The 15,579-nt window shown below is 35.8% G+C and overlaps 1 protein-coding gene across 1 annotated transcript in view; it reads right to left on the reverse strand.

Moving 5' to 3' along the window:
* Positions 1-15,579, reverse strand: part of CPS1 (carbamoyl-phosphate synthase 1) — a 136,497-nt gene that overhangs the window by 44,902 nt on the left and 76,016 nt on the right. Inside the window, exon 22 of the mRNA XM_039249986.1 lies at positions 14,655-14,773. Coding sequence (XP_039105917.1) covers positions 14,655-14,773 — 119 coding nt within the window. The remainder of the gene's footprint in view (positions 1-14,654; positions 14,774-15,579) is intronic.

Below are 15,579 nucleotides of genomic sequence, written 5' to 3' on the forward strand. Positions count from 1 at the left end.
AAGGGAGCATTATACCAGGCAAGAAATGTGATCAACTGAATGGAGCACAGTGCACAAAAGCACACAGTTTTAAAATGTGCACAATAAATTATCCTATTATTAGGTATGTATTTGTGTGTACTAGTATGTTTGTGTTTATCTTCACTGTGTCCTCTAAAGTGCGGTACCTATATAACTCATCTTTCCCCTCCCAGCTTCCCTTGCCTTCAGAGTTCAAGGGCAAACTCTTCATAGGTTACACTTTGATCATTGCATAATAGCATCTAAACAATAAAACAAAGAAACCCCAAATAGCTATGATGCTGGCCTTTTCATAATATCTAGTTTCTCTCGACTTAGCAGCACAAAATGACAGTTCTGAAATTTTGGAGGAGGAAGAATATCTTCAAAACAGATGATCAGACTTTTACACTCCCTGCCATAATCTTTTAGTGGTGAGACAGCATGGCTCAGCCTCTACCGCAGGAAGTCTCTGGTGTGTTCTCTGGTTGTATAAACAATATGAGCCTTTCTCCTCTCTCTCCCTCTCTCTTTCTCTGACTTCCAACGTAGATGTTGTTGTTGTTGTTGTTGTTGTTGTTTAAAATTCTATCCTGTCATCTCCGAAACTTCCTCCACTCACACTTAGGCTTCAATAATAAATGATAAAAGGAAATGGAATAAATTCCCCTTAATGAGGAAATTTTCACCTGGCATAGAGGAGCTGGGGAAATCTATTAACTGACTGGTGAAACGCCTGCAGCATCACAATTACCAGGGGGCCCGGCACACTTCACACAGTCCTCTCTTCCACTTGACTGGCTTTTATCTGATCCACCAACTCACAAGTAATACTAAACAAATTTCCCTCCAGATTGCACAAGCTCTAATGTGAAAATGAGCACTCCGCTTGGCCTACAATTATGGGATGGGCTTGCGATTGTATTATTATCTTCTTTTTAAAAATCCCCTAAAAGGCAGAAGCTGAGAAAAGCACTAGGGCCTGATGGCTCCGTAATGACACCTGCTTTACAAAGGACAGAGAACTGAGTTAAGATACATGTTCTCTGCCCCAACACCTTCATATCAGCATCTCCCCTGCTTTTATATGGCTTCACGGGTTATTTTTGGCATTTCACAGGTTCAAGACCAAGCCACAATCACAATCATGCAATCAGGGGATTGCAAAGTTATTTGTCTTCTCATCTTTTCTTTCAAAGAGACAGGTTGTTACCTCTTTCCTTAAAAGAAATGCAAAAGACTTTTTTTTCAAAAGCAGCAGTAGTGTTTAGAAAAGCAAAAGGATGAAACCTAGGCAATTGGGTAAATGCTATAATTTTCTCCTAATTTTTGAAAGCACTGTGCTATGTTTCTGTACAGCAGTGAGGTATTTGGAGAAATTAAAGAAAACCTTGATCTTTACCTCTCATCTACGGGACAAACAATACTTGGATCCAATGCTCATGTGGAAAGTACGCCATCATGAAAATGATCTATTAGGATCTGGGTCCCCCTAGCACTACTGCAATAATGCTACACTAGTACACGTGTTGATTTTCAAAGGACGATACACTTAAAACTGCATTTCACCTTAAAGGCTACTAAAAACAACAAAATCACACAAAGAGGAAAAGCTTATGAGCAATTGATACCATAGATATTTTTAAGTAAACAATTTTTAATTTATGAATCTTATGTTCACTTTTTTTATACATCTTTAGTGACCACAATAGTCCAGAAATATTGTGATATTACTTTCAATCTGATCAGACCACTTATACACTACTGACTATAATATCATGATTATACTCTATGAATATCGAGTAATAATAATGGGGACAATGACCTAATATAGGTTTATTGTAATTCTTGAGTCACAATAAATCACATTTATATCTCAGTGATTCCCAGTGGACAATGCTGTGATTCATTTTCTCTGCAATGGATTTGGATGAAATGATGAAAAATAAATGGAAACTACCCTATCACAGTAGTAAGTCATGGCTATTTAGCATATAAGAAAGTGTTCTGGGGTACCTGGGTGGCTCAGTCAGTTAAATACCTTCAGTTCAGACCATGATCTCAGGGTTTGTGAGTTCAAGCCCCATGCTGGGCTCTGTGCTAATAGCTCAGAGGATGGAACCTGTTTCCAATTCTGTGTCTCCCTCTCTCTCTGCCCTTCCCCCACTCACTCTCTGTCTCTGTCGGTCTCTCTCTTTCTCAAAAATAAACATTAAAAAAAGGTTTGTTGTTTTGTTTTGTTTTTTAAAAAAAGTGTTCTGGGGCACCTGGGTGGCTCAGTCAGTTAAGCATCCGACTTTGGCTCAGGTCATGATCTCATGCTTTGTGGGTTCAGGCCCCGTGTGGGGCTCTGAGAAGTCTGCTTCCAATTCTGTGTCTCCCTCTCTGCCCCTCCCCTGCTTGTGCTCTCTCTCTCTCTCTCTCTTTCTCAAATATAAATAAATGTTACAAATAATTTTTTAAAAAGTGTTCTGTTATGTTCACAAAAGCATCCTTTTATTAATCAAACAGCTTTCCACTGATCAGATTGAACTAAAGGGAGAAGTGCATATTATGGAATATTGCTTCTGTTATTTCTGGTTAATACATTTACTTGTAATTTGAAATCCATTCAATATATTCTTTCCCCAAAATTAAGAAGATGTATACAGTAAGCAAAATCCTGGTTTTTCCCGTAAATGTAAGTTTCTTATATGTCTAGAATTCAAATCCAACAGACAAAAATAAATGTTGTACAAGGCCTCAGTAGAAAACTGAGATTGAATAAGCATTCTTTGATGTTTGAAAATCTGTTATCTCACAAATAAATTTATTTGAAAGCCCTTTATTTTAAAGTCTCTCCATTATCTTTGTTTAAAGCAAGTCACGTTTCCATAGAATAGCTTTCCAACTACCATATGTGTTGTTCCACACAACAAATGTATAACTTTCAATATTTAACTTCCTTTGACTTCTAGAAACTATTACTTAGAATCTAATTAAAATGAATCACTTAACTGAAGCCTACCTACCAATAAATACTGCACAGATTTGGTTTTCTTGCTAAATGTAACATACATAGAAATAATTTTTGATCAAATTTTTCTTGTTCTTAATGAGCAAAAAAGCCTCTTCTAGAAATGGGGAAAATGGAAGTCCTTTCTAGAAAGGTGTGGGAAAATTCTAGAAATAAATTCCTGATGACATGTCACATTAGATCTATGTTAATTTGGGGATTACTACCTATGTGGAAATCAAAAACCTTTATCACTGAGTGTATTTCAGAAGAAGACATAAAAATAAACGTTAACACCCATGACAGCAAAAATTCTCATTTAGTTCATGCTAATGAATGTACTCAAGAGCAAATTGAGTTGCTCTCCCTTCAAGCTGCCTAGAGAGAAGAATGGTCAATTAAATGGGTCCAACAGCTAAAGACTAGGAGGTAGGGTAGGGCTTGAGGTGGGATTTGTAATACCACCATGGCCATGTTAATACTGATGTGATGGCCGTTACATTATTATCATTATGTTTAATAGGCAAATAGTGCCTAACTGCCTATTTCAACCTTAGATAAATATCACTGGCCAAATCTAGAGTCAGGTTCCAACTTTACTGAGAAAAAAAATCACATCAATCAGATGAAATGATAAACACGTGAAGTGCTGGCACCATGCCAAGCAGGTAGTACGTGCTTCGTAAATGCAAAAGCCATGAGGCGCCTGGGTGGTTCAGTCGGTTAAGTGTAAATGCAAAAGCCAGGGATGAAGAAGAGGTGGGAGACCTGGCACAAGAGAGGAGAAAGAAGAAGTGAAGGAGGGGGAAAAGCAGGAAGAGCAGTTAATCAGAACAAAACTGAGTCATCTAAGTTTGGCCCCAGCACCTCAGCATTTCACAGACGTTTCCCTCCTCTGCAACATTCCTATATCAATACCTTGAGGTGACAAGTGCCACCATACTCTGTATTCCTTGCAAATCACAGCTGATCTTCTGGGAACATGTGCACCCGAACATTTTCTCTCCTGTCAGGAAGATGGCCACCACTCTGTGCTCCTCAGGTCAGTAATCACGTACTTCACCTTCAAGGGCTAACTCAGAGGCTTAATGCCTCCATAAAGACATTTCAGGTATGAAGAGCAGGTGGAAAAATTCTGGGGGTCGGTGAGTGATTATCTAGCTTCTATAACTACAGAAGAGGTAGATTATTTTGTGTAAATGTAATTTCCATTGTATGCTTCAGGAGCTTTTTACTGACATGCATTAACAGGAAGGATAAGGTGTTTATATCTTATTTAAAGAAAAATTAAATGGATATGTATGTATGCATATGTATACTGTCTTTTATCTGAAATATAGCAAAATGGAAAGGGAAAACCCTTGTCCCAGTTCTCCATATCCTTGAAAATTCTGTTTATATCTTTTAAAGGTGACTCACCAGGGGTTTCTCCTTGCCAGGCCCCTGTGTTTTCCCCACAAGAGTTCCAGAGAAGGGCACATCTCTTACAAAGCTTCTGCTCTAAGTGAGGTCAACAATTCAGAGAGGAAAACACACAGCTCACAACTTGACAGCTAAGGAGGAAGTGATCTCCAGCTGTCTGATTTACAAGTCATATCTCTAAAAAGAAGCTTTTCAAAAGGGTTAGTGATTAGAACCGCAGGCAGAAGCCCTGGGCTAGATTCCTTGCTTTCCCCTGACTGATGTGACATATACTATGACACACACCTCAATGTGACTCAGTTTCACCATCCACAAAAATAGAATAGTGATATTTTCTACCTGTATTGTAACAGAAATGCATTTTAAGGTCACCAGAGAAATACAGATCTCTGTATTATAAATATTGCAAGTCTCTATTTTTTTTGCCTTAACCTTCTTGCTGGTTATTTAAATTAAAACCTTCACTACAATTGTAAATACTTGTGAATATTTCACACAAAATTTTTAAAAAAATCTGCAATCTTGAAAACCTGGATAGTTTTTGTTTTTAATAAAAGATATAAAAATTTTGGCCTGCTATATGCTAACTAGCTTGGGTGTAAATTAAAAAATAAATTTAAAAAAGGAATTAAAAAAAATTTGGCCTGTTCTCAATAGGCAATAGAGGTTTTTTAATGCCTAGATAGGAATTATAATGCTTCCAGTACACAGAATCTCTATCTGATAATATAAAACATTTAGATAAATCTCCTGTTATTAGAAAACAGTTTATTCAAAGTCTTGCTACCTAAACAGTAGATATATAGTCACTTAAAAGAAGGAAAGTGTAAAGATGCTGATTTACAATGTCTCCCAACACAGTGAGTTTATATTTTAGACTATATGTTTTTCAGGTCGTCATTTTGTGGGTTTCTTGGAGCAGCTAGGAATTATAAACACATTTTCCTATACTCCAATTTCCCTTCTTTGCCTTGACTAAGAAATCTGATTTTCACTTTCTACCAAGAATATTTATTCACTTATTTATGGGAATATTATCACACAAATATTTTTGTAATCTTTAAAAATTTTTTTAATGTTTATTTTTGAGAGAGAGACAGAGACAGACAGAGCACAAGTGAGGGAGGGGCTGAGATAAAGGGAGACATAGAAACTGAAGCAGGCTCCAGGTCTGAGCTGTCAGTACTGAGCCTGATGCAGGCTCGAACTCATGAACTCTGAGATCATGACCTGAGGCAAAGTTCGACACTTAACTGACAGAGCCACCCAGGTGCCCTGGTATTTTTGAGTATTTACCCGATAGAAGATATCATATGTCAATACTGAAGAAAAAATATAATCAATAAAGAATTGGAAGCCATTCATATCTGTTTCAGAGCTGCTGATATAACTTAGCATAGTGAACTTTATTCTTTGTTCACACAAATCAGCAAAAGCTCATAAGAAAAATCTATAATAAAAGTCTATGAAGACATTATGATATTTGCAACTTGCTGTGATGGAATTTACAATTTAATTGGAGGATATTACTAGCATGCATCAAATAATTACAAAACAATGAAATGAAACTGTGTGGTTCCAACTACTACTTACATTGAACAATTGCTGATAATATCCACTTTAATTTCTGTTCATAGACTTGATTTCCTTATAGTAAGATTTGCATTTTTATGAAACGTAACAAATATAACAATAGAAGAGCAAACACGATTTGTTACTTCCTAAGTAAAATTCATCCATTTACCTGCTACCTCTTTCTTCTTGCATATTCAGTCCTTATAGACTAGTTCCTGATCCTTCCTCCGGGACATCAAATTTGGTGGACTCACTCAATTCTCTCCCTCTCTGCTCCCTCTGAACCCTGCAATATTGTTGAAAGTTGGCTTCCTATTTTTGTTTTGTGTTAAAATCTCTCTTTCCTTGGCTTCTGTGGCACTGGAATATATTGAAGCATATATTTTGTGATATATGCTGTTCCTGGATTCTGAAAGTCCTGAATTTAAATCCTGGCTCCAATATGTACTAGCTCTGAAATCTTGAAAAGTTTACTTAAACATCTGAGCCATTGTTTCATTTATAAAATATGAGGGAGGGATGCACACCTTCTAGGAAACCTTAAATTGATACTTACATGAGAAAACTTATGCAAAGGTCTTAGAACTTTTATTTTTAACCTCCATTTAATTTTCCCAGCTTTGTGTTCCTGCCTCTAGTTGATTTGTTAACAGTATCATCTGCCTTATGCATAACCATGTGTATATATTTAATCTTCAAAAATAGATTACAAACCCACTGAAGGCAGGTTAATGACTAACAATTATCCATTGACAAATGATACGGGACCTAGGACCATCATGAACATAGCAGGTACCCAATAAATATTAATGACTGACTAGATGAACAAATACCATATGGTTCAGTAAGAGCTCCTAATATAGAGAAATGGCCTCAAGAAAATATATAACTCATCATCTGAGATCAGAAATATTGACATAGGGATATAATCTATCATTCTTAACTATTAATAGATACAAACATGCAAATTATGACTATATGTTATTTTAAATCAACTTAAGATTTTTGAACTACCAAACATTTAAGAATCAATACACACAAAATACATAATATTTATTTTATGAATTAACTAAATATCACTCAGAAACATTTTGAGTAAAGCATTTATCTTGCCCATGATAGAATCAAGTTCTCTCTCACACTTTCAAAATATACATATGTAAACACTATTAAAATAGTGAATTCAATTAAGATTCTCAGAACACTAAATATTTGATGTAAGCTTTTACATTATATCTTATCCAATAAATTATTAGTTAAAAAATTAGGGGTGCCTGGGTGGCTCAGTTGGTTAAGCGTCTGACTTCGGCTCAAGTCATGATCTCACCGTTCGTGGGTTCAAGCCCCGCATTGTGCTCTCTGCTGATACTAGCTCAGAGCCTGGAGCCTGCTTCAGATTCTGTGTCTCCCTCTCTCTCTGACCCTTCCCTGCTCACACTGTCTCTCTCTCTCAGAAATAAATAAAACATTAAAAAATTAAAAAAATAATGGAGGCCTATAAAGTCTATGACATTACCTAAAATATCTTATCACATGGAACATAAAAACGAATTAAAATTAAAATGTATTTTTGGCATTAGTTCACAGAAGCATGGAAATTCCCACAGTAATACTACTCTTTTACATAGAAAAAAATAACTCGTTTATGTAAGAGTTTTTAGTATTCCTGAAGAAGTTTGTTAGATAAGTGGTTTAGGGTATGAAGAACTAAAACCATAGAATGGTAATATGTAGTAACTGATAAAATTGTTTTCCTTTATAGTTAATCACTTCATACATAATATGTCATATATTCATCTTAGTTGTACAGCTTTCCAGGAAAATAAGAGGAAAGTTTTTTTTTTTACTACAATGAAACTGAGACCCAGAAAGATAGTGTGAGTTGGCAGTGAGGTCACAGGACATACCTATTTTCTGCAAATCAAATCAATGGATTCCATTAACATGTCCAATCATCACCATTCCATTATATATTCAAAATATTATATACCCACATACTTAGTATATATATGAATGTCCACAGACTAGAGTAGGGAAAACAATCATTGGTACCACAAGCATATGTCAAGGTGAAATATCATCAAAATTATAACATGCAATTAATTATATGTTATATGTAAGGAAATACATATATTTCTTTCCCTAAGTTATTTCTGTATCTAGTATCCTTTAAGACTAAAGTTGTTCATTATTTATTTTTTCTATCAGAAAATGTAAATTATCTTTAGAGAGTAAAGGGCTGACATTTCTCTGTCTTATATGTAAGTTTTAGCGACTTTTCAGTGACGTTTTTTCCCCCAAAAAAACTTTAATCAAATATAAGCACAAAATGTTCCTGTCTGGTGTTGCCATGCCTCATGAGCAAGTTAAATAAAAAGTCAATAGAAACTAACATGTGTAGGAGAAGACATTCAAAGGGAGTGTTCCAGCTAAGGTGACACCTGCATTATTACATCTGCCAGAAGTTTGTGGCTGCAGGGAAATGGCCAACTTTACTAAGCTCAATTTAGCACTTGAATGCCCAAGTGGAACTCACCAAGTTTGCCCTAGATTGTTTTCCTAAGCAATAGGCACACCTATGATTTTTCAGCACTCGTCAATGGACACAGTTTATCACATTGAACATAGTAATGTTCAGATGAAAATTGGATCCCTCAAAACTGTACTTTACTCTTTTTTCCTACATTGGATATAGCAGTAAGTGGCAGTGAAGGGGGAAGAGAATATTTATATTATCAGAATTAAAACAGTAAAGAAAATGAAGCCTATAGAATATTGGACAAAAGGAATTTCTGCATAATTCCATACTTTAATCCATAGTAAACTAAATTTATATCGACATTAATGTAGAAATAGATCCAAATCTTAGCCCCCAATATTTACATGGTATAAACTGTATGAAAATGGCTATAGCCCCTTTTCTTAAACTTTTAAATTGGATGAAAACAGATTCCTTTTGATATGTCAATCAGAAATAGTTAAAGCACCCAAAAGTCAAAATAAGAAAATAAAGAAATTACAAAGAGTTACAGGCCGAAGAAAAGTACATGCTCAAAGCTGGTAATTAGCACCCTCACATTTTTTTCTTGCCTGTTCATGTTGCTGGCTTTTAAGCATCATTATTGTCTTTCAATCTAAAATTGCTAATCCAACTTGATATTGTAAGTAAAAATGCTTAGAATATAGTGTCCTGAAATAGTCCCTACTCACAAACATGCTTTCTTATAGTTTACTTTCTTCCTTACTTACAGCAAAAGGGGTTCAGCTGAGAGATCCTTATACCTGTGCTTGTCTATTAAGTACTAACATATGGGAACTTTATCATATATGCTAGTTTTACACTGAAGGGACTGCCATCCCTTTATTGACTACTGTTCTACATTGAAAGTGTAGGGGCACCTGGGTGGCTCAGTCGATTAAACATCCGACTCTTGATTTAGGCTCAGGTTATGATCTCACGGTTCTTGGAACTGAGCCCCACACTGAGCTCTGCCCTAACAACCCGGAGCCTGCTTGGGATTCTCCCTCTCCTCACCTCTCTGTCCCTTCCCTGCTCAAGTTCTCTCTCTTGAAATAAATAAACATTTTTTTTAAAAAGTGCCTATTATACGTAAACTTATTTTCCCCAGATGTTATATAATTCACCTTTCCACACTTCTAACCATAATATATACAATTATATGTGTGAATACACCCATACATATATATATGTGTATATACATATACACACACTTATATATAGCACAGGGGTGAAATATCAAACTTTCTAGGCCCTGGAGTCTTGCTCAGGTTTGATCTCGAATCTGTCATTTATTAGCATGTGATAGCAAGGAATATTGCTAAATATCTTTGTGCCTCAGCTTACTATTTATAAAATCAGGATAATACTGACATCCTTAGGTCGTGGAAAAATTAAATGAAATAATGTAGCTAGAATAGCAACTGATACGTAGTCAATAAATTTTGTGATTATTATCTTATACTTGGAAGGCATTCAGAATTGTTTGATTAAATCAAAGCTTAAGTTTCTGTACTAAAAGATAGAATTCGAAATCCATTCTCTTATTACCTAAGGGAATCAGCTATATCAGAAGAATCTAGCTGATGAAGACATTTGACATTTGATTTATGGTACTTGTACTTCTGCCCTGCAGGTCAGATTTATTTCCATGACCAAAATTGAATCTATCTATATGCTAATGGAGGAAAGGATTACAGGTGAGATTTTTCTAATTTTTAATAGATCCAAATAAGTATATTTTTTCTTGTCATGAGCATTTATGAAGATGCTATATGGGAGGAGCATTACATGTGAAAGAGTTGGTGTTGGTTAAGATGAGCAAGTGTGGGGAAAATAGACATATTAAAATGTGGATAGTTCAGTTGTGGAAGGCCAGCGGACAGAGCTTATGTAAATGCTGCTGTTCCGCTAAAAATTCTGACAGACTCAACTTTTCTTAAACTTCTTGGAAAGTGATCAAGTAATGTGAAGTTAATAGATTAAACATCCAAATCCCAATGCATATGCATATCAGGCATTGGGCTCCTACATGATACAATTCATATCACTTTGAATAAAGAGAAACTTTTCAAAACCTAAAGAAGTCCACTGCAAAATAGGTTACCACTCTAGGTTGATTAATGCCACTACACCAGCTTATAAATTTGGGGAACTGCCTAGAACAGTCAACTTTCCTAGCATGCCCTTGGGCAGCAATAAACAGTTTAAGAGGAAAAGGAGCAAGTCAGTGAACTCAAGTGGGGAAGAGAAATTCTTGCTGAAGCTTTCTGAATGATGGTTTTCACCTAAGTTGGTAGAAATGGCTATTGCTCTGGAAGTCTCCTGGGGGCTGCCATTGCTATGCTCATGTATTAGAGATGGTAAACTGAACTCTGATGGGAGCAGGCACTTGCAGCAGGGGCACTGGGCCAATTATCCTCACACTGGTCCAACATCTCTGCTCTAAAAAAGGCTGGGATTTCATACATCCTCCTCAGCATGATACATGCTCATCTCCAACCTTAGGAAAGGAATTTCAATAATTTCCACTTTCTCACAGACATGGAAAACCCATCAGTTATTTCCCTAATGCCAGCCTCATTACAATAACTGTTTTCCCCCCTCCAGTCTGTGGGCATTCACATATATACTAAATACATGGGTATATTCCATTGAAGAGTCAAATTCTGAACTTCATTTCAGATGACTATATGTAAGTACCAGTCATAGACTGGCCATCAATTTGAATGAGATTCTCATCCTCTGCTAGTAAACATGTTTACTGGATTTTAGAAGATTTTTAGCATGATTAACAACTGTAGAGTGGGAATTTTTGTTCATTAGCATAATGGAGTGTTATTGATCTTGTGATAAGAATAGCATCTGTATGACTAGCTATCATTGCTTCTTTTTTTTAAAAAACAGATCTGGTTTTAAAATAAGGTGACAATGCATCATAAAGAAAGTTAAGAAATGATAGATTATAAAATATATAAGCAAATGCAAACTATGACTCTAAAAAATTGTCTTTCAATGTATACATCTAAAACCGCAAAATACTCTTCATCATAATAAGTAGCATTTTCATTTTCAGAGGGAAAACCTCATTGAGCATCCATCATGTTCTAGGTGTCCTTTATATTTATATTTGTTTAAGCTTCACAACAAAACCATAAGGCAGACATTAGCAGAAAGAATGTGAGGCCAGAGAAGTGAGGGAGATGACATGCCCACAAGTCCACAGTGGGAAAGACTTCACACCTATCTATCTGACTCACTCCTTAGACTATTCTCTTTCCACCACATGAGAAAGGAACCAAGTGAAACTTAACCGACATGTAGCATTCAATATTTTGTCCTATGTTTAAGTTTCTACTTTTCTCCCAGCTGAAATCCCCATTGCCTATTTTCCCAGGGACCTAAAAAGAATGCAAAGGGACCTGGGCACATTGGCACCAGAGATAGATTGAGGCAAGAGAATTTAGGAGCCATCTCAACTCACACCAAACAAATAGCTCTTTCCTGGGCCCACATCTAAAGCCAGCCTTTCCAGTGCTAGGACAGTTGAGATTTTGAAACAAAGTGAACCATAGAGGAATGCAAAAGAAAAAGAACTAATCTTTGTAAACTTTCTGCAAACTGGCAATATGTAAATCAGCTGTATAATGCCAACTGCTAATAGAGAGGTATTATTACTGTTGGAGCAGTATCTGCCTTGATGACTAAGCCTCATTGGATATTTAGAGGTCTGTGAAAAAGCAGGAGATAGCATAGTCCAGAGTAATGGTGAAGATAATCAAAACAGAACAATAAAGTTCAAGTCCTACACACTTATACTCCATCAGCTGTGACATCCATCCAACTTTAGACCTCTATGTACCACAGACTGGCTGTGACAGGTAGGTTCAGGGGCTATCTAGTGTTTTTGGTTTTTTTTTTATCCATCTAACACTTCTAAATAACAACCATTATCAAATTGCTGTGTGTGCATCTACCACACTTAAAAAAAAAAAAAAAAAGAATTTAACAGTAAAGTATCAGTCAGAAAATAATGAATTCAGGATTTAGGTTTACTAACACCTGTTGAGTTCATACAACAAAAGATAATTTTATGTATGATTTTTTAGAATCTTTTGAATTACTAAAAGACATAAAATTTTTATGCCAATCATTATGAACAATAGAAAATATATCTAAATACAAATATGCCTATGTCAGGAAATGGAAACTAAAAATGTTAAATTATTAGCAAGTAAATGCAATAGAATGTGGAGGTAATAAAACATTATAAGTGATCTGTAACAGTATGGGCCTAATCTTCCAAGGACATTTTTCACTATCACCCATCCGCTTATTACTGCTTAGTTAGAATTCAACCTGCTTTCTGGTCGAAACAAAAACTACTCAATGGAAGCATTGAATTTGTCCCCAAATCAGAATGTATACCAAGTGAAAATTTAAGTCACAATAATGTCTGCTATTTTTCACCCCAGGCCTCCTCCCTGCTACAACAGGCATACTGTAAGTTTCTAGCACCCTCGTGTGGTTATAATTGGAGTGGTTTCCTAGGCATTTGCAATCAGTTGTCTGAAAGTGAAAACAGTGGAACAGACTATAATTCAACATGGAAGTTCTGCTGGCCTCATAAACCAAGAAAGAAAACCTCAAGTCAGCAAATTTCTAAGATGAATGTATAGTCTCAATTCTTAACGTATTTGCTATCTACTGTTCATTTTATGTGATCCCTAGAATGGATGACTTATATGCAACCACAGCTCGTTTCATTTTTGGCAGATTGGAATCCCCAATTTTGAAAACCAAGCATTTGTTGTGGGTAACCGTTCAATAGATGAAAAAAGAACCTCATTTTTCTCAGAAAGAAAAGGAAGTGTTATTATTGACCCATTTGTGTGCATCTTGATTAGGTAAACACAGTAATGATATGTTACAGATGTAGGCTTTGAGAACCTCCATTGTCTTCCACAAAATTTAAAGCGATTAATATTTTTACATTTTCGCAAACCATTTGAGAATAATTTACACAAACAAAAAGTTTTCCTCTCTTTAAATGTATACCTAGGCTTGTAGGTGAGACTTCTTCCTAATAACAGTATATTTCAATTTCTTTTTTTTTTTTTAATGTTTTTTATTTATTTCTAGGAGAGAGAGAGACAGCGTGAGCAGGGGAGGGTCAGAGAGAGAGGGAGTCACAGACTGAAACAGGCTCCAGGCTCTGAGCTGGCAGTCAGCACAGAGCCCGACGCGGGGCTCGAACCCATGAACCGCGAGATCATGACCTAAGCGAAAGTCGGACGCTTAACCGACTAAGCCACCCAGGCGCCCCTAATAATGGTATATTTCAAAACCCTCTTAAAAGGAGAAGCTAGAGAGGATTATACTGTCTTCCTTAGATTGGTAATAAATGTTCCTCTTATCAAACATCCATGTTTAAAACATATCTGTGATTTCATAAGGCTGAGGTGCCCCAACAAATGGTCTTCTCGTGAAAATTAAAAAAAAAAGTGGATTTTAAAGCCCTGACATTATCAGAATATTCTGAACATGAAATGAAATTTTAAAAATAATTGGCCATGAAGGAGATAAAAATGTAAATTAGTGAGAGGTAAAGAATCTATTAACAGAAACTTGAATGTGGCTTATTTGTATGCTGAACTAGAAGTCCCAGTGTTAAAAAATATAAGTAAAATGCAAGAGGGATGCATTTGCCTATCCATATACAGCAATATGTAGGTTGATATTAAGAGAGAAAAACAGAATTCAGAACTTAGAAATGTTATTGAAGATAGGAATATTATTCATTTAGTTATTGATGGATAACTTTTTAATCTAGGTAATTTTTGTTAAGTTATATAGCACATGAATTCATTAATATATACCAATTTTTATAATTTCAAAATACTTAATAAAAATATGACTATGTTTCATGGCAGTGGTGGGGGTTAAAGGTAGTTAAGAATATTAAGAGATACCTTTCACAAGGTAAACACCTAAAACTGGCATTTCTCGTGGCTATGGCTAATGCCTTCCAACTTTGGCACTTTTTACTTCATTGAAGCAGAATTTTGGCCAAATGCTTGAGGGTAAGAGAGGATGAAAGTTGCACAGAAAGTATCTGGAGCAAATCAGACGACACTGCCTTACCTGTTGAGCCCTTTCAGTGTCTTTTCCATGTGTAAAATGTCTTGCATCTTATACAAAAACCACTTGTCAATGGATGTGAGCTTCATAATCTCATCAAGGGACATGTTGTCTTCCAAGGCCTGCCAAAAGAAAAAGACACACTTTCATTGGTACACATTTTATGTGTCTTATTTGGTTGAAAACCTATAGCAGCTACTCCTCTCCCTATTCCTCAGAGAGCCCGAGGCTATAGACTGAGAATGGAACCGATATCGCATCATTGATGTTCCTCCCGATAAACCTACTGACACTGCCAGCTGTATCCACAAATGGCATACCAAGGAAGTGTCTTAAGTTAATCAGAGCAATGTGTGCTCGGAAAGATCCCCCTAACAGGCTCTGTTCCCCTACTTTTTATATAACCATAATAACAATTATATCCTACATTTGGTACATCTCTTTGGAATTAAAGAGAATCTCTTGAAACTGCAGTTAAACCAAATTGGTAGGAAAATATAGAATTAGTATAATGATCCTTTAATTTATATTTTTGGATAATTACCCTTTGGCAAATGCTGTATTTTTATCAGCTTATTCCACATTCACCTAAAGCAGTCAGTGAGAGAACTTATGGATCAAATCTGACTTAGTGTTATTTCTTTAGAACATTTCCTCAGAGAAGACTTCAAACAAAAAAATTATTTTGAATCAGTTACTATGACTTTTGTGCTAAGACAGGCATTTTGTGAAATCCTAATATATTCCAAAACAATGTAGTAATAACTCTGTTCTGATAGGCAGCTCAGCTTTTTCCTCAAGCTTACTTTAGCAATTTCTCAGAAGTAAAATCACAACTACGGGTCATTAAGCTGAGTAGAAAAGGCAACTGAAAGAAGAAATAAACTCTCAAAACCCAAACCTTGATATTCAAAAAATGTCCACTCTT

This window comes from Hyaena hyaena, unplaced genomic scaffold, assembly GCF_003009895.1.
Source record: "Hyaena hyaena isolate Hyena2069 unplaced genomic scaffold, ASM300989v1 scaffold_353, whole genome shotgun sequence".
Classification (NCBI taxonomy): Eukaryota; Metazoa; Chordata; class Mammalia; order Carnivora; family Hyaenidae; genus Hyaena; species Hyaena hyaena.